Source organism: Cyanistes caeruleus, chromosome 3, assembly GCF_971803275.1.
Source record: "Cyanistes caeruleus chromosome 3, bCyaCae1.hap1.1, whole genome shotgun sequence".
Lineage (NCBI taxonomy): Eukaryota > Metazoa > Chordata > Aves > Passeriformes > Paridae > Cyanistes > Cyanistes caeruleus.
Window position 1 is genome coordinate 102,048,523 of NC_141703.1, and position 18,496 is coordinate 102,067,018.

At 39.0% G+C, this 18,496-nt stretch overlaps 1 protein-coding gene across 2 annotated transcripts in view; it reads left to right on the top strand.

Moving 5' to 3' along the window:
* UVRAG (UV radiation resistance associated) overlaps positions 1-18,496 on the top strand; it is a 97,843-nt gene that overhangs the window by 15,276 nt on the left and 64,071 nt on the right. For both annotated transcript variants that reach the window (XM_023943973.2, XM_086883407.1), the window contains exons 3-6: positions 1,170-1,204; positions 2,948-3,109; positions 3,945-4,019; positions 8,601-8,686. In XM_023943973.2, coding sequence (XP_023799741.1) covers positions 1,170-1,204; positions 2,948-3,109; positions 3,945-4,019; positions 8,601-8,686 — 358 coding nt within the window. The remainder of the gene's footprint in view (positions 1-1,169; positions 1,205-2,947; positions 3,110-3,944; positions 4,020-8,600; positions 8,687-18,496) is intronic.

An 18,496-nucleotide genomic window follows, 5' to 3' on the forward strand; every position in this document is an offset into this window, starting at 1 on the left:
CTGAGTGATGATGTAAGAAAAGGGGAACTTCCAAGGGCACATAAGTTAAAGCTTTTGGAGCTTTAGTTGTCCTTTGTGGGGAAGAGTGTCCCACTTGGTGTATACCAGTTTTACAAAGCATGTATCAGCACATATTGTTACCAAAGTTTTCAAAAAAGAGAATTGTTAGCCAGTGACATGAAGCATCTAGGCATCTGTTCTAGTTTAGATAACTGTGTTCAAGCATTAGATCTCCTCTCTTTCTTGCTTTTCTTTCCCACTACACTATATAGTTCTTCACTGTGGAGAGATGTTATTAAAAATATGTTTTATGCTTATTTCGGTGTGATTAAGAGAAAATCAAAATTCATCTCCAATTTTTTTGTCTGACACACTGACAGATCTGGCATCTTGCCTTGCTTTTTTTACCAAGGTTGGTGTTTTAGAAGGATAGGAATAGAAAATGTGAGCTTGCTGCCTGGACTTTGTTGTGGTGGTTGCTTAAACCTGTCACTTATGACTGTTTCTGCAGTGTTAGGTGTTAGGGACTGTTTTGCACTTTATCAAAGCTTTATCCTTGGTCTCCAGTGGGCTGGGATATTGTGCTAAATCTGTATTTCTGCCTCTATTCATGTACATCTGAAGTCTTCTAAGCTCTTGCTTTGACTGGGAAAGCCAAGGTTGGTGCGCCAGAAGTTGCTTATTCCCATTTAAATACAGGATTGTTGGCACGTCTGTCAGGTAACTTGGCTGTTCCCTCTCTGAGTACCTAGAACAGGTCAGCATCACTCCTCTGGAAAGTGCTACAATTAATTTATCCAAGCTGCTGTGTCCCAGGAAGATGTTGTGTGGCAAACCAGTAATTTTTGCAAATGTCATCCAAATACTGTTAAGTATTGTGCCATGTTCTATCCTCAGAAATAGAAGCCTCAGTAAACCTTGAAGATTATCATGGGTATAAAGATGAAATACTAAATTTAAATAATGATTTGTAATAAGTAAGTGTGAAGGAGTGATTTTAGTCAAAAGCATGACTGCATTTTGAAGTCTCTTATCAATTGATTACTAGTAAACTGGGTCCACTAACATTTGTCTTTCTTGATTGTTATTTTTTTTCTCTGTTTAAATACTAAGATTTGTATCAGTGTTTAAGCTAATCTAAAGGTGCTTTTTTACTTATTTTTCTTTAGAATTTTATAAGAGTGAGGTGATCAAGAATTCTCTGGTAAGTTACTTCAATGTGGAAAAACTTTGTTTTAAAAACTGTTTATATAGTGCAGTATATTGATTTCTCTGCTAAATACTATAACTGTTTAATGTGTCTTTTCACTGTTCAGTTCCGTTAGGAGCATTGTGTTCTCCTCCTTTTCAGATTCTTTTCATTAGGGTTAGAATAGGAAGCTACTGAGCAGTAGAAATGCTGATTTCTGTGAACATCTTCGTATTGTGTAGAAAAAGAGCAAGGAATGTGTAGCTGCCAGATATATATGTATATTCTTTGAAGAGCTGATAGCTGTAGGAAACTGAAGTTTGAAAACATGTTAGATTTTCTGGATTTTTCAGCTTAAATGAAGGGGCCAGAACTGAACAGTTTATTACAAATGAGGAAGGGTGATAATAGGCTAGGAGTAGGATGTTGCAAATGTTAGCTAAGGGAGTTTGAAAACCTGCTGAAGACTTTTTAATGCCTGCATTAACAGGGTAGAACTGCTCCATTTATAGCACCCTAGGTAACTGTTTTGAAACCCTCCTGAATGATGGAAAAGCTGTCTGCATACTCAAGGCTGCTAACTTCTCCAGTTTCTCTCTTAAGTTGTTAGGATTTTTAGCTCTGTCTGTTCTAAATCAGGAAAAGGAAAAACAAAAAGGGAAACTAACCACAGTACCTAAGAGATGGAATGACGAAAATCTAAATAAAACATGTCTTGAGGACATCCTGTATATAATCTATGGGTATTTTAATGACCTGATATTCTTGTTCCTCAATAGCTATGAAATATTCCTTCTTGTTAATAAGACCTGATTAAAGCATTTATTCTGTAATACTTACTGGGTAACTTTGCCTCTCCCTTCTTTTCAGAGGCATCCTATTTCAAATAGACTCATCCCAGTTCAGGGGTGCTAGGCCTTTTCCAAGCTGCTTAAGCAGCACAAGAGAAGGCAAGTTCTTTCATGGGGTGGTGGGTTCTTACCTTTTGTTTTGGAGGAGCTGCTGTTTCTGTGTTTAGCAGAGGAGGGAGAGAAATAAATATAAAAAAAAGCACTTCCCATTTCTGCTTTTGGACACCCTGTTGTCTCTTGGCACTAGTAATGTTGGATTAACTTAGTTTTGTTACAGCTTGGGTCAGTTCTTTAGATGTTGTTAGGTATGAGTGGAAATTTTTGGAACACGTGTTTGCAAATCTGAGTTCTGGTGGAATTTGCAGTTTAGCTTAATATGTGCTGCTTCTGAGAAGCTCCAGGTGCAAGTTTGATCTTGTGGAGTAAAGATGTGACAGCATTTGAGGATTAAGCATCAGTCGAGGAGAGGAATGTGAGCAAATACGTCAGCAAGTTCTGCAAATTTAATTATTGGGGACTAGATCAGCATTTAACTTTGGGAATACAAGCTATATTCTGGTTTTCAGAAACTAAATTGTGACTGTAAAAATGGAAGTAATATTCGTTTCAAAGTTACTGATTTGGTTAAACTGAATTAGTAATTTCTGAAGTAAATTCTTTGAAGTCTTGTAAAGGAAGGAAGCAAAACCTATTCACAGTTTCTGAAGTACTTTACAGCATGTACCTTTTAACTGAAGAATTCTGTCTAGCAAACAGGGTAAGGAAACAGCAGAGTTTGAAATGACTGCTGTTCCTCATTCTTAAGATTCTTAAAAAATCTTTGAGGTGGGATTTGCTACTTTCTGAATTGTCAATTTATGGACTAGTTTCAGCTTGTTTAAATTGTGTTTATCCTTTGAATACTTAGAATCCAACATGGAGGAGTCTGGACTTCGGAATAATGCCTGATCGTCTTGATACCTCTGTCTCTTGTTTTGTTGTGAGGATCTGGGGTGGCAAGAAGGAGCACTTTCAGCTTTTGATTGAATGGAAGGTCAATCTAGATGGGTTAAAATACTTGGGCCAGCAGGTAATGTGAGATTATTTTTTCACAACGTTTTTCTTCAGGAAACAAAACATCTGGATGAATTAATATAGAGAATGTTAAGAAAGGAAATGAGTGTGTTTGAAGATTGTATTTTAAAGTTTGGTTACAGATATTCATGTTAGTTTACATCAGAGCTTTAAATCATAAAATCGTATAGTGGTTGGGGTTGGAGGAGACCTTAAATATCATCCTGATCCACCCCCTACCATGGGTGGGGGGGGGACACCTTCCACTAGACCAGGTTGCTCCAAGCCCTGCCCATCATGGCCCACTTCCAGACATGGGGCAGCCTCTGTGGGCAGCCTGTGCAAAACTAGTACACTGTGCCAGGACCTCACCACCCTCACAGCCAAGAGTTTCTTCCCAATATGCCATCTAACCCTGCCCTCTGGCAGTGAGAATTCATTCCCCCCCGTCCAAAGTCTGTCTCCAGCTCTCTTGGAGCTCCTTGAGGCACTGGCAGGCACTATTGGGTCTCTCTGGAGCTTTCTGTTCTCCAGACTGAACTCTTGAGTCTTACCTTTGTATAGTTTCCAGCTCTCTTATTTATTCTTGTCACACAGAAATGTGATAATAGGAAAGATCCTTTGTCTAGTGTTACTGATTCCAAAGTAGAATGGCTGAACATAGTGACAGTAAAGCTGTGAAGAAAACAGGTTTTCCATTATTGAAAGAGTTTTCTGTGAGGTTTTATGTACTTCTAGAATTACAAGTGATAAAAAACTGCTTTAGACTTTTGGAGAAATTTTTGCTCATTTGGTGGGAAAATTTGCAGTAAACTGGCAGTTAACTGATTTGTTTTCTTCCTTCCCTACAGATCCATGCAAGAAACCCAAATGAGATTATTTTTGGTCTCAATGATGGTTATTATGGAGCTTCATTTGAACAGAAGGTAAGGGTGTCTTGTATTTGTTCTGTCTTGTTTGTACTGGTGACAAACTGAAATTCAGCCTGTGAAACTGATTTTTCACTTTTGGATGCTTGGAACGTTAAAATGCTTTGTTTTGAGAAGGAATAGTTTTTTGACATGACAGATGTGAACTAATATCTTGCCTTGGTTGCATAGATATCTGTGATGTTTTGAAAATATTTAAAGTGTAGTATTTAGGGTCCAAAAAACCTTCTGGTTACTGCAAATAAGCTTTGACTGTATTCTTTGAGGCAGACATTTCATTCAAACATTGGACATATTGAAAGTGATGTGGTTGTTAAGACTCATTTTAACAGCAACTATAATCCCACTAAGTTTTGATTATCAGTCTGAAGCCTAGATTTCCTTTAATGGGAAGCTATTTATTTGCTCATGCTGTACCTGTTTACCCCATGTATTTTTTACCCTAAAGATTCATTGTAGTATTTGTGCCTGTCCAGCCAATATTGTCTCTGGGTATTACCTCATTAATGATGAAAAGGTTTAAACTTACCTGTTGTAAAATAGTGCATCTGACAGGTTTTTTAATCTCAAATTGTTGGTGGCAGTACTGTGGTACAGATAGCTTGTGTTAAGGAGTCCCTGGAAGTTGGAGAGGGAATGACTCCTTGACACACAGCTGCAGTTTCTACATTCAATTTTCCTGAAGCAGGATGCAATTGTAGTTTTTCAAAATTTCAAAATGACAGCCTGAGCCTGAATTTGAAGATGGGAACATTATCTTCTTTTTCTGATTGTTGTCAGGGCTTGTTCCCTAGCTCATAAGGTTAAAAGGTACTTCTTGGTTTTGTTTATAGAATTATATCATAGAATCATTTGGGTTGCAAGGCATCTTCACGACCATATTGTTCCAGCCCCCTGCCATGAGCAGGGACACCTCCCTGATTGCTCCAAGCTGCATCCAACCTGACCTAGAACACTCCCAGGATGGAGTGGCCACACTTTTGTGGGCAACCTGTGGCAGGGCCTCCTCACAGGAGGAATTTCTTTGAAATACCTGATCTAACCCACACTCTCAGTGTAAAATCATTCCCCCTTGTCACAGAGTCACAGAATACTCTGAGTTGGAAAGGACCCACTGGGATCATTCTGTCTTTCCAGGCCCTTGTCCAAAGCCCATCTCCAGCTCTCTTGCAGCTCCTTTAGACACTGGCAGGGGATCTAAGGTCTCCCTGGAGTCTTCTCTTCTCCCCCAGCTCTCCCAGCCTGTCTGGCTGTACACTGTGCACCCCCAGATCTCTCAGCCTTTCTCCAGAGCAGAGGGAGGGGCTCCAGCCCTAGGAGCATTTTGTGGCCTCCTTAGACTTGCTCCAGTAGGTCCATGTCCTTCTGATGTTGGAGATCGCAGAGCTGGAGGCATCACTGCAGGTGAAGTCTCTCACCCTGCAGGTTCCTCATTCTGTATCTTGGTAGCAAATACAGTCCTAGCCTGTCACGTAGAGGAGCAAAATAGGAAACTCTTGTAGCATTACTGGTGGGAAATTCTAAGTATCCCAGACAATTGTAGTATATAGTAATTGTCTTACCTGAGTTAAAGAACCATAGCCAGAGCCTCTTTATTGTTATTGTCACTGATTCTTCACTTTGTTTTCTAGAGATGCCATAAAACTTTTAAGTTCTGTATCCTTGACAGTATATAGGTATTAGGAGCTTTACCTGTCTTCTACCTCTTCTGTCCAGCAGCAATTTGACTGGTCTCTTGGATTCATGTTCTTACTCAAGTTGCAGGTTTTTTACTGCCGTGGACACCTAGGTCATGGCAAGGAAAAAGGTTTGCTTTCATATGTTTCAAAAACCTGTGTGTGTGCTTTCTGAGCTCTGAAGGGTAGTCTTTCTTTACTACAGATGTCTGACAGCAGCTGTTCTAGTGTTTACAGCTTTTCTTCTCAGTGTAAATTCAAAAGTTTGCTGCCAGTATACTTGCTTTGTTCTTGATCACATTTGACTTTCAGATAATTGTATCTCCAACTTCTGGACTTGAACAAGTTTATTATTATTTTGTAGAAGCATTTTTACTGGAAGATTTCAGCAGCATTCTGCTGATCTCATCAGAACCATGTCCAATGTATTTATTTCCCTGTTTCCCTTCTGGCACTGGACCACTGAAGCACTTGCTCCTCTCTGTTTCACCCTATCTACTGATCATACACTCAGCCTTTATTTGGAGTAGCATGAACTGGACTAATGTTTAAATAAGATAGGTATGTGCTTCAGGGATTTATTTTGAAGCTGTTAACCTGGATTTAAAGTATTCCTGAACCTTGAGCAGCTTTCTGAATGTTTGGTTTTGTCTGAGCCTTCATGCTTGTGTGTAAAACCAGTATTTACCAAGGTTCAACATAATAAATTCTAGATGCTATACTAACTTTCCTAAAGCCAGGCTTCTTGTTGTGGTTTACTCAATCCCTTCCTGACTTACACATTGCCTTTCAACTGTTTTATGCTTGCTGCTTCCAACTGATAAAACTCACTCTTGTTCTTGCAGAGATACCTTTTCAGAAAGTGCATTGAGGGAAGGAAGTGTAGCTTCTAGTTAATGACTAGCTTTCTGATTTCTCCTTAAAGAAGTAAAAGCAGAACTAGCCAATACAGCTCTCCATAGCTCAAAAGTTGTCAGAGGCATGGAGAAGAGAAACATAAGTTGTATTTTTCAGGGATGCTGAATTCTAGCTTCATTTTCAACCAGCAAGAAGGAAAGATCCTCATCTTTGGAAAGCTGCATCTCTCTATTTTTTCAGTCTGTGGTCTCCATCAGTGTAGGCAGAGTCTTCTCCACATATGCATATTAAGTATTTTTTAGCAGTTAGATCCTGGCCACTTTGCACAAGTAAAGCCTTTTTGTGTGTATACAAGTACATGTGTCTATATCTAGTAAATGAGGCAGAGAAAAGGGACACGCTCCTTTTTCAGAGGTTAAACGTCTTAATAGCTAAGTCTGAAACCCTTACATGTTCTGTAGATTTTCTCTGGGTAGAACAGTTTGCATATACCACTTGGTGCCTGACTGGAAAATTCCTTTCAAAACTGTAGTGGGGGGGAAAAAGAAAAGGCTGAAATAGGTTGCTGCTCCAAATTTTTTCACTCCTGAAACCAGTTATTCCATGTCAGTCCTTTTGTTCTCTGAGAAATGTAGCACTTTGCTTTCTGAAGGGAGTGTTTGTTGAAACACCATCAACTTCATCCTATAAAATCCTAGAACGGTTTGGGTTGGAAGGGACCTTAGAGCTCGTCCAGTTCTACTCCCCTGCCATGGGCAGGGACACCTTCCACTAGGTGAGGTTGCTCCAAGCCCCATCCAATGGGGCCTTGAACAATTCTAGGGATAGGGCATGGTGATGCTGGCACCTTGTGCATTTTCAGTTTTCCACCGTCCTAGGTCTTTCAGACATTAAGATGATGTTATTTTGGTATTTTTTTATGGACAGATTTCTGGATTTCAGCATTTAGCATGCAGTGTCTTGGGTGCTGAAATGAGGAGCTGGGATGGTGCCTCTACAGCAATGTGATGTGCTACATAGTGTGTAGATCTCAGGATTGCTTAGGTGGAACCATATTGTTGGTGGAAAGGAATGTCTGCTGTGTGGCCTGTGGTTAACACACTTGTGTCAGGAGATGTTGATGTTTAACTCTGAATTTCAACATCTTCTATATGGAGACAGACTCCCATTGGGACAGGAAAGAATCTTTAGGAAGGGATTGTGGTACTCAGAATCTGTCTCTATATGTTGGAAAACTGGCTGATCACAGATGGGGCTCCTTTATACACTAAAGTAAGTGCCTTGTTTCCTGCAATCCATAATCTTTCTGACAGTGCTGCCAGGTGGCTTGACTTGCTTAAAGTTTATTGTGTAAAGCAACACTTCTGAGTTTGTGACTTTTCTAGGAATTTGTGTGACTGTGCCTGATACAGAAAAGCTCAATATTTGACATTTGCAGCGTGAGAAATTGCTGTTTGTCTGTTACTGTTCTGATACCTGTTGTGCAGAATCGACACTTTGGTCTCTTGAAAGAACAACCTTACATTATTCTTACTTTATCACTTCCAGAAACTTGTTCACATCACTCAAAACTAAGATTTCTTTGATTTTTTAGTGTATTACTGCATGGATAAAGGATAGAGCTTTATCTCATGTTCATGTAATTCCCTGGCACGTGGCTCTCAGGGTTCTCAGGTCTGACTGAAGCTGAAGAATGGCAGTGTTGTCAGTTGCACTTTCCAGTGTTTCTGTGCATAAAATTTGGGCAGTTACAGATTATATAGTTCAAGAAAACACATTATGTGTCTAGAACACAGAAAAACTGATAGGTAAACTTTTATACCTTTATAGGTAAGTGTATAATCTAATACATTAATATATATAAAATATTATAACGTTAAGTTATTGCTACCTTAAACTGTTCCTACCTACCACAGATAAAACGTGTAAAGACAGATTTAAAATACATTAAATGCAAGATCATTTATTCTACTAGAAGTGCATGCTCTTAGTCAAGATGGATTTTTTTTTTTATTTTAAAAATAATATTCTTTTTTTCCTCAAGGATCACTCAGGTACCCTGAAGAACATTCTTCTCCAGGTGGATCAGAACTGTGTTCGTAACTCTTACGATGTCTTCTCTTTGCTTAGGTAAGGTTTTCAATAATATTTTGTGTAGCTCCTGTAACTTCTGTAGTGTCTGTGTGGGAGGAATCTTTCCAAATATTGAAAAAACCCCAGCATTCTGGTGTGGAATGTGCAAAGGAGATAGCAAGGTTGTGCTGATACTCCTGTAGTTCCATGGTGGTCTCTGGGCTTCTGATGTGTAAATGCTTGAGTACTCTGAACTAGGACTGACTGTGGAGCTGGCCCACGGACATGCCTTGTGAATGCCAGAATCATGGAGCTTCTTTGTTGGAAAATTTCTGTGAAAAGCCTCTACTCTGTTCTCAACAGCAATAAAATTTCTTTAACTAGGCAAGAACACAGTCAGGACCTAGTTACTCCAACACAGATGTGGTATAAGAAAGGTACAGTGTTTTTTTGCTTTTGAGTGGCTGCTTAAATGTCTGTGGTGATAAAAACCATGAAGTGCTAATATTAAGTTAAACAAAATGTCCTTTTTCAGATCTGCTTTAATTATAATAGTTCAAAAATATTAGTTATGAAAAAGTATCATTGTGGTCCACCACTGTCAATAAGTTGATTTTGAGGAATCTATTTAAATGGCATCTTACAAGACAGGATAATAACTTCAGTTCTTCAGTAAATGCAGTAGATGTGATATGAAGAAAACCCTTGAGTACGAAATGTTTAATATGCTTTCAAAAGTCTATATAAAAATACATTTGACTTTTTTAATTAGTTGTACAAGTTAAAACCATTTGACAGTGTTGACAGTAGGTGTCAGTGTTGCCTGTCTAAAGAGGGAGGAAAAGTCAGCTTATGTTGCCTATTCAGATGTCTTTATTTAAGCTCTCTTAAAGTTTGAATGTTTGAATGTTCTGTTTCTTGAATCTGTAAAGCATATTTAAACTGATGGCTGCTCTCTAAATGTTTTTTTTCCGTGCTTTTAGTGGGAAACAATCAGGGGGAATGCTAGGAAGTTCTGATTACATTCTGGCACCGTCCCTTAGAAGAGAACTTGTACTACCTAACATTAAGTCTTTCTTAAACAGAGAAGGAAAATATGTGCAGTGTATCCTGATTACTTCACTGATGAGGGTTTTTCACATTTTGTATGCACATCTATGTAGTACGAGGTACGTTCCAGAAAACAAGACTCTCTATGGCCATGAACTTGACTAGCTGGATCCCTGTCCAGCCCTGTGTAATTGATTGGTAATCCTTCTTCTGAACATGCCTGACTATTTTTCCTCAAGCTGACAAGAAATTAAGATGTCAGCTGTGATAAACTTCACTTTGTTGAGTCCTTACCAGTGTGTTTTAAATCCTGACTGCTGGAGCTTCTCTCAGTTTTGAGGATGTGAAAGTTCAGGCTCAGTCTCTCACAGTGCCTAGGTATGCTGTTTGTTTGGTTTGTGTTGAGTTCTGTCTCTGAGCTGAGAGATCCTCCTTTTTAATTTTTTTCTGAAAAGGAATAGTGTTTTCCAGACCTCAGAACCAGGCCTGTTGCTGAGTGCATTTTAGTGGATTCTGCATATGTGTCAAGGGGTTTACATTACATTGTTCTGTTCCAGCAGAAGTTAGAAACTGTAATTTGTGATTCTACCTAGGTGTCATTTTTGTCTGATGTCATTGTAGTTAGGAAAGTTCATCAGGAACTAAGGCAGAGACCTTTTTGTAATTTAGAATCCGTTCTATTCCCTCTCACATAAATTATGTTTTTTTACAGGTGCATTTTCTATAGTGCTACTTACCTTTGATATCAAGCTGAAAAGCCTGGTGATGGTGTTTGCTTTAAAATAATGTCTAGTCCCTTTTTGCCAGGTGTCTTTTTTCTTTTACTGTGCAGTTTGGTTTGCCACCTCCTCCAGGAGTCCATGCTTGAATAATGAGCCCATCCCAAGGGTCGTTCATATGAGTGTGTTGTTCTTTGAACATGAGAGAGAGATGGGCATAATTTGACTTAGGATTTATTAGACAGGATGTACTTTGGGAGGAAATGTGTTGCTTTCTTCCTTCTTCTGTCCTTTGGCTGTAAAGAGAGTACTGAAGTGTCCACACCATAAAGATTTTCATCTAGTAACATAAATCCCATCTTTTGAAGATTTTCTAATGATATCTGTCTGTGTCACACACAATTAGGAAGCCATACATGCAGTTTCCTAATGTTTTCACAATAAATGTAAATATGAAGAACAGCTTTTACTGGCTTTATTTAAACTTGTACAAAAGGAAGCAAATCCTGGTGACAGTGGGATCTGAGTCCCAGCCGTTGTGGTGGTACTTGTGCTGCCAGATGTGGCAAAGCCACTGATAGCCAAAATGGAGAGAACTGGTTCTAGATCATCCCCTAACTCTTGACTGCACAGTGAGAGCTTCAGTGGTTGATCTGTGTTTCAAAACTGCTTTTGAGGGAAGAAGTGATGTAGTTTTTTCCTCAGAAGCGAATAGCTAAAATTTATGAAGCTTGTGAATAGACCTTAATGAAAAGTGTATGTTTGGCTCAAATTATGCTGATTAATGAAATTAATTGGGAATGACAGTGTGTTAACAATAGAAATTTTTTTGTGCGTTGGATTAAAGTAGTGCTTGTGTGTTCAGATGCTGAGTTACATGTTTTACAAGTTCATTAAGCAGGAAGAAAGAGTTAAATGTTGAGGCAACTTCTCTTTACACAAAGAATGTTTCAGCACCTCTGCAGCTCATGACCCTTCTTGTTCTAGGACAGGGACAAGATCCTCAAGCAAACATGGTGCTGCTTGTTAAGTTGTTTGCACCATATGGAAGTTACAAATTTGCTTTTAAAGGGCTAACTAACAAAAATTCACCACATCTACTGGGAAGCTCAAATCTTGAGGTTTTTGTCCCTTGTCCTATTTCCTGAAAAAGAGATAATTTAATGACTTGACAAACATTATGTTGCTGGTAGTAATAGGTTATACAGTAGCACCTTTCACACAGCACTTGGGATGGGCCAAATTCATCTGAGGTCATGTTCTGGACGTGTCTCAGTCATCAAGTTCTCAGCACGTTTGCAGCACTAATGGGAATAGGTTTATATTTAGTATTCTCTTGGTTTTCTAGCCTTTCTTTTCTTAAAGCTTTGCAAAATGGACATTTAGTATTAAGTGGTGTTGAGAAGATGAGATCACTAAAGAAAGGGCTTAAAATGCTATGTAATAAAATTTTACTTCAATTTCTAAATACAAAAATTAGTACAGTGTGTTCTGCAACAGCTTTTTGTGTTGTTGTGACACTTAGAGAGCAATTGGCTTGTGCCTCTAAGTATGTGAATGCCTAAAATCCTCCCATATTCTGCCTGGAGACAAAAAGAACTAGTGAAAATCTGCCCCTTTGAAGTTTTTTTTCCTGTAATTTTTGTTACTCCATTCAGAACTGCTGTCTTTATGGCCTAACTGTTCCTTCAGCAGATGGCATGGTATGTTTGTGGTATTTAGCCAGCCAGTTAGTGTGAAGTGAAAACAATTTGCTTGTGTTTTTGCTTAAAAAAAGTGGTTTGTTTACAACAAAACCAAAACCAACAACAAAATCTGACTTTGGCATAATTTGAGTGCTGGGATGGGCAAAAAGACTAGTTTTAGGCAGCTGCTTAATATTATTAGTGTCTAATCTGCCAGAATTTGATTTGAATAATACTTCTGGGTATTAATCTCTCATGGGGCAGGGTATGCTTCAAGTGAAAGGCTTTGCTTCAGTGTTTACCATCTGTAATGTAACTGTTAATTTAAAAAAGAGTGCGTGTCTCATCACTGGAGAGATACTATTTAAGAATATAAATGTTGGTAGTGTTTGTCTGTGATCTGAAACTGAGATATTCATAAAATCACCTTCTAATGACCAAGGCTAAAACATGTTGTCATGGTATAAAATCGGCTTTTGTTTAGCTCTGCTTATTTTAGGAAAGATGGTTTTAAACAGTTATTTTGTTTTTGTATAAAATCTTCCATCTTTATTAACAGTTTTATTGAACAAACAGAACTTTATCTTTGAAACTAGAAATGAAGGCAGAATATATGGTCAATGTAGGCTGCCATGGAGCTGAAAAACTTATTAGTAGCTCCTCAGCACAATTTCTTCAAGTCCACAGAGTCACTGGGATTGCATATACCAAATGTAGTAACTGTGTTTGTGCAGCTATTTTTAACACATGGAAATAATGCTGAAAGTGATACTGTTTTTCCTAAGCTCTGAGTAGTGAATAGTAGAGTGGCACAAGGGCTTCATGGGCTGGAGCTGCTCAGTGCTAAGGTGTATCTCAGGTACCTTAACTTGTTTTCTGTAAACTGGTCCATCTTGGACAATGTCAGTGTCTTGTCTAATGAGAGATCAGCCAGACTTTGCTATTGTATAGTTGATTTAAGTAGCAGTTCCAACCTTTAGGCTTCCAGTGGTTTAGTGGGGTAAAAAGAAGGTAAAGCCAGAAGAAGACATGCATTCATCACTGGCTGTCTGACTTAAGAGAGTTGCACAGCATCTAATAAATCTAGATATAAGCCATGCTAAGCTGTACTGCCTTTTGAACTTCCCTGAAGTTCCTCTATTTTCGTCTTCATCTTCATGAAAGAAGTGAACCCAATGGAGCCAGGCAGTAGATGGGACTACATGGAAGTGAGTTGCTTTTTGCTACTCTATTCCTTGTGGTATGCTGGTAGCTGCATAGAGTGATAATCAGAATCTGAGTTTACTCTGGGCTACATATGCTTATACACCATGCTAGGAAGGCTAGTAATTTTTACTACAATGATTGGGTTAAACATCATACAATTAAACTTACACATTTTTGCAACATCTACTTGATTCAGTCTTCTTCCCTGTAGCCAGTCTGATCCAATCCTCTTGCAATCTTCAAAGCTCTGTTTGTTCTTGACAAGGCATCTTGGTTGTCAAATCTCTTAAACTAATCAGGCCCAATGTACTTTGTCTTTGCAATATGGTTCCACCTTCCTGCCATGGCAGACCACGTTGCTCCAAGCCCCATCCGGCCTAGCCTTGAACACTTCCCGGGATGGGGCACCTACTATCACCTTGAACAACCTGTACCAGTGTTTCATCATCCTTATGGTAGAAAATGCCTTCCTTATCTTTAATCTAAATAGCCAAGTGTCACCAATGGAGGATCTAAGTAATTACCTGAGGATACCTGAAAGTTTTTAAGAAGGAGGATTTTGTGAACATCAGGATTGTTTATTTAGTTACACCTTTGTCCTAGATAAGGCCATGAGAATGGTGCTGTGAGTTGCTTTCCTGGGCAAAGATTCTGGTGAATGCAATCACGTCTCTAAAATTCTCAGAACTATCCAACCACACTGGGGAAAATCAAGGCAGGATTTTGACTGAGAACAAATAAAATGGATTAAAGATCTTGTCATGGGGAAAATGCTCTGATGGACTTGCTCATTAAAGCAGGGCAGGATAGGGAATGCATGGATATGCAAGAAGCTGCAGAACACTCCTGAGAGTCTTACAACCATCCTGTTAGGTAGGAGTTTTCACAAGTATAGCTGGAGAATTCTGCTTCTCTTGGGAAGAAAACTCAGATTTGAATTTGGGGCTGGCTTCCAGGAGGAAAGTGCAGCTTTGAAACACGAGTCACCTGAATATTGGCTAGTGTTCCCGCTCCTTCCATTGCATAATCCTACGCTCTGCTCTCGCAAGCACTTTATCAGCTGTGTGGCCTTGAGTGGAAGAACACAATCAAGTGTAGAGCAAGTGGTTTCTTTTTGGGTGGAGCCTGGAACACATTCAGTCTGCTTCCTTTTCAGTTGTTCAATGAATCCCAGTCTTAGGCTTGCTCATTGTCTCAGAGTGAGAACTGAAACTTCTATGAAGATTTGTTAGGAAAAGGCTGTTGAATTCTACTGGTGTTACTGTTCATCTGGCTGCAATCATCTTGACATGGTTATGCACTTTAGAAATTTGATTTGCATCTAATTTACCTTTTTTGACTAAATACAGTGGCTTGAATATGATGCTGTGTGCCCTGGCAGCAAGGTTTCTGTAATCACAAATTGTGAAAGAACAAAAAGAAGCTTTCTTTGTAATTTGCCACATTTGTTTTTTGAATTAAAAAATATCAACCCATAAATCCATCTGTGAAAAACAGTGTAACTCTTCAGGATTTTTAAAAAGTTTAATAGGGAATAAAATAAGAGACAGAAAGTCCAGCACTGGGGTGTTCCTGCCAAACAGTCAAAGAACACCCCATAGATTGGAAACAGTTTGTCTTTATACTGTATCATTCCTGAGGCTCATGCATATTCATATATTTTATTATTCAAACTTCCTTGGGAACTCTTGATATTCCAGGTTCTCTTCTTGTTTGATTTTTAACCTCTGACCTGCCTGCAGGATATTCTATAGCTAAGGTCTTCCCATGTTCCTATCCTGTTATTTCACACTCTGGATGCTTATGCATCAGTTCACAAATGTAAGGAAAATTAGTGGTTTTGCACCATTCTTCAAGTTGGTTACATAGAGGTATTTTTAGTCTCTATTTGTAACAGTTTGCTAATGCCTACAGCACAACGTATTTATTACATTACTATTCATATAAACTCTACAGTGTATATGGAAACTGACAGATTATACCATCCAAAAGTAGTTAATAGTATAAATTGTTCTATATTAAAATACTTGTGAAACAAAAAGTTAATATATCAATGCAAAAGCTGATATTATATTGTTGTCTATAACGCACCCATTTAACTGGTGTTAAATGTGTGAATTGGAATAAGAGAACTTGAGACATCTCACATTTTGTTGCTTCATTTCTCAAAAAAAAATGTATTTCACCTTAAGGGTCTCCTCTTCCATTCATGCCCTGTGAGTATTGAGGGTGATCTGTACCCTAGCTAGCTTTCTTAAATATTCCTCAAACTGGAGGCTGGAACCTGCCCTGCTGACCATTTGACAAACATGTTTTTTCCTTTTCTTTGTTTCCAGATAGCTCAAAGCATTCACTTTTGCAGTCCACAAATTCACGTGGACTTGATTATTAAAGCTTAATTTGAGTCTTAAATGTGTAAGGCTTAAATGTAGACTCTCCAATGTAGGCATAAGGATTACATGCAAGTGATTTACATGTGTAGGACTCAGAACTGTTTGAAAGAATGATAGAAAGTTATCTGTGCTGCAACAGCACTATCTTGTGTCAGTTTCTTACATCATTGACTGTTGTAGAGGTTTGATGTCATAAATAATTAAGTCAGACTTGGATTTTATTATTTTCTTACTCCCTACTGTATTTTCTTGCCCTACATCTGCTTTTGACAAATTGTAGATATAAGTTTCTGAAGAAATTGAAAAGGGAGTATATGATTAGAAATTAGGAATTTTTTGTTGTGGAAAAGCACATGTAGCAAATTGTGAAAAACGAGGTTGACTGTCCTGGTAAAATTTAAAAGGTTTAATAAAGACAATAAGAGACACAGATAATAAAGCAAAGAATAACGGCCAGGTGCTTGGTGCTCTGCCAAGAGCATACCTGGTGTTTTGGGAACACCCTTTATATACTATTTCTTTTGCATCACCTTGATGCATATTCATATACTTTATACATATTCAAACTTTTCCATTAACTAGTTTACATCTTCCAGGAACTGTCTTGCATGGCCACTCCTTGGAGCCGCCTTTTTAGAGCATGCGCATTTCTTGCCTTGTGCTTTTAATTCTTTTCTTATCTTTTAATTTGGGCTTTGGCTCCTTCTTTCCACAGGCATGAGTGTTGATAGCAGCCAGGTCCCCATCACCTGCTCACTGGGGGTTATCCTAACTTGTGGGCAGTTGAAACATACTATATCAACTATTACACTTATGCCTAAATTTTTGCTAATATCAGGAGAGAAAAAAAAAAAAAATTACATCCACACAGCAAAGCCATTCTAACATTATACATATAACATTCATCTTAATACTTGCAAAAAGTATTATAATAGGTATTTATAACAAAATGATGGTTTTAAGGGGTTATGAAAAAATTCTTATAGCTGGCTGGCGCTCTCCAGAATCTAAATTTGTGGACTGACATAAAGTAGTGTGTATTCTAGTTTCTGAATTTAATAGGAAAGTCTTTAATTATTTTTTTATTTGATAATAGTTTTGGGTACTTTACTTCTAGGACTTGTCACTTATTGCCAGGAGTGTTCCATTCTAGTTTCTAAATCCCATGTAGTAATTCTCAGTTTAAATTTAGTCATGCTGTAAACTAAGGCTGTTCTGGCAAATATGACCAGAGGCATTTATTTCTCTTGTGAGAAGGAGCTGTAGTATGTGACTGCTATAACTAATTGATGTATTTATGGTTTAAAGTTCTGTATATGAAAAATCCAGATTTGTCTGATAGAAAACAGATATTGGCAGTGGATGATAGAACTGCAAAATCATGTATCAACTGACTGATAAGGTGAGACTCATTAATGTAAGTATAAGCATAGGTCTTAATGTTGTGGATGAGGATTTTTCCTTTTGTTTCTTTCTCTCGTAGTATTTTGTCCCATCTGTTGCTAAGAGACAACAATGACCAGTACTTAAAAGAGACAAAAAATGTCACTAAGGGGGACGGGGAGGAGTGCAGCTGGCTGCACTATGGTAGCTGAGGGGCTTTCTCTTGGAAAGGGCAGAGATACTGCCAGATTTTGACAGGGCAGTGCAGGGCTAGGCTCCTGTTGGGCTCTCAGGATCGGAGGAAGGACCCGTTGGTCTGCAGTCACTGCCTGGAGGATTTGCTGCCACTGTGGACCTTTTGCCCTCGCACTGCGTCTTCTACTGTGGGTGAGCCTGTGCTCATTAGAGAAGCTGTTGGATTGGGCCCTTATTAATACCTGATCTGACTGGAAAAAGGACCCTCACAATCTATTTGGGTGCCCCAGGGGAAAACCCGGGAACCTGACCCCTTCCCTATTCCTGGAGGGTATCTCCCTGGCTGCAGCATGCAGCCAACCCCTGTGGCTTCTGCTAAGGCTGTGGAGTTTTCTATTACATTTTGTTTGCCATCTCAGGGGGTGTGCCTGCCTCTGCCATCCCAGCTGCTGCTCCAAGGTTCCTGCTGTAGCCTATTTTTGACATCCAGCCCCCCAGGCATTACCATGGGAAGTAGATGCAACCGACCTAGCACTGCAGTGCCCCTTGCAACTTTGGGGAAATCATCACACCTGCCCTGCCTGGCTGGGAGCCAGCAGCACCCCTGCCAGCTGTGACTGTAACTACACCGAAGGGGAAAGTGCCTGACAGACGAGAGAAGGCTGATTTTACTGGGTTCCTGGTTTTGTTTGTTGTTGCTGCCACTGTTGGCGTTTGTTTGCCTTGTTGTACACATACATACTAGTAAAGAATGGTTATTCCTTTTTCCATATCTTTACCTGAAAGCCCTGTAATTTCCAGGTTATAACAATTTGGAGGGAAGGAGGTAATTTTTCCATTCCAAGGGAGGTTCCCGCCTTGCTTGACAGATCCCTGTCTCTCAAATCAAGGCACTTAATAGGCACAACTCTCACTACACTCCAGCTTTCAGTTTTTTAGAGATTGCTGCCAGAAATGAACTTGCTACACAAACTAGCAAATCACTGGATTTATGCATGATCAAGAGAGACTAGGATACTGTAGTGTGCTATAAAGGAAAGTGCTCCAGCTGAACCTTCCAACTTACTGCAGGCTTAAAGAAAGTGAATGTGTTGTTACAGCACATTCCAAAGTTTTAAAGTCAAGTTATGTTGGACCACTGCACTGTTCAGTCCTGGCAAGTAAGGAAAGCTGATTGATCTTGCAAACAAGACAAGGACATTATGTCAAGGAAGTTTAGTAATAATGAAGTCCAAA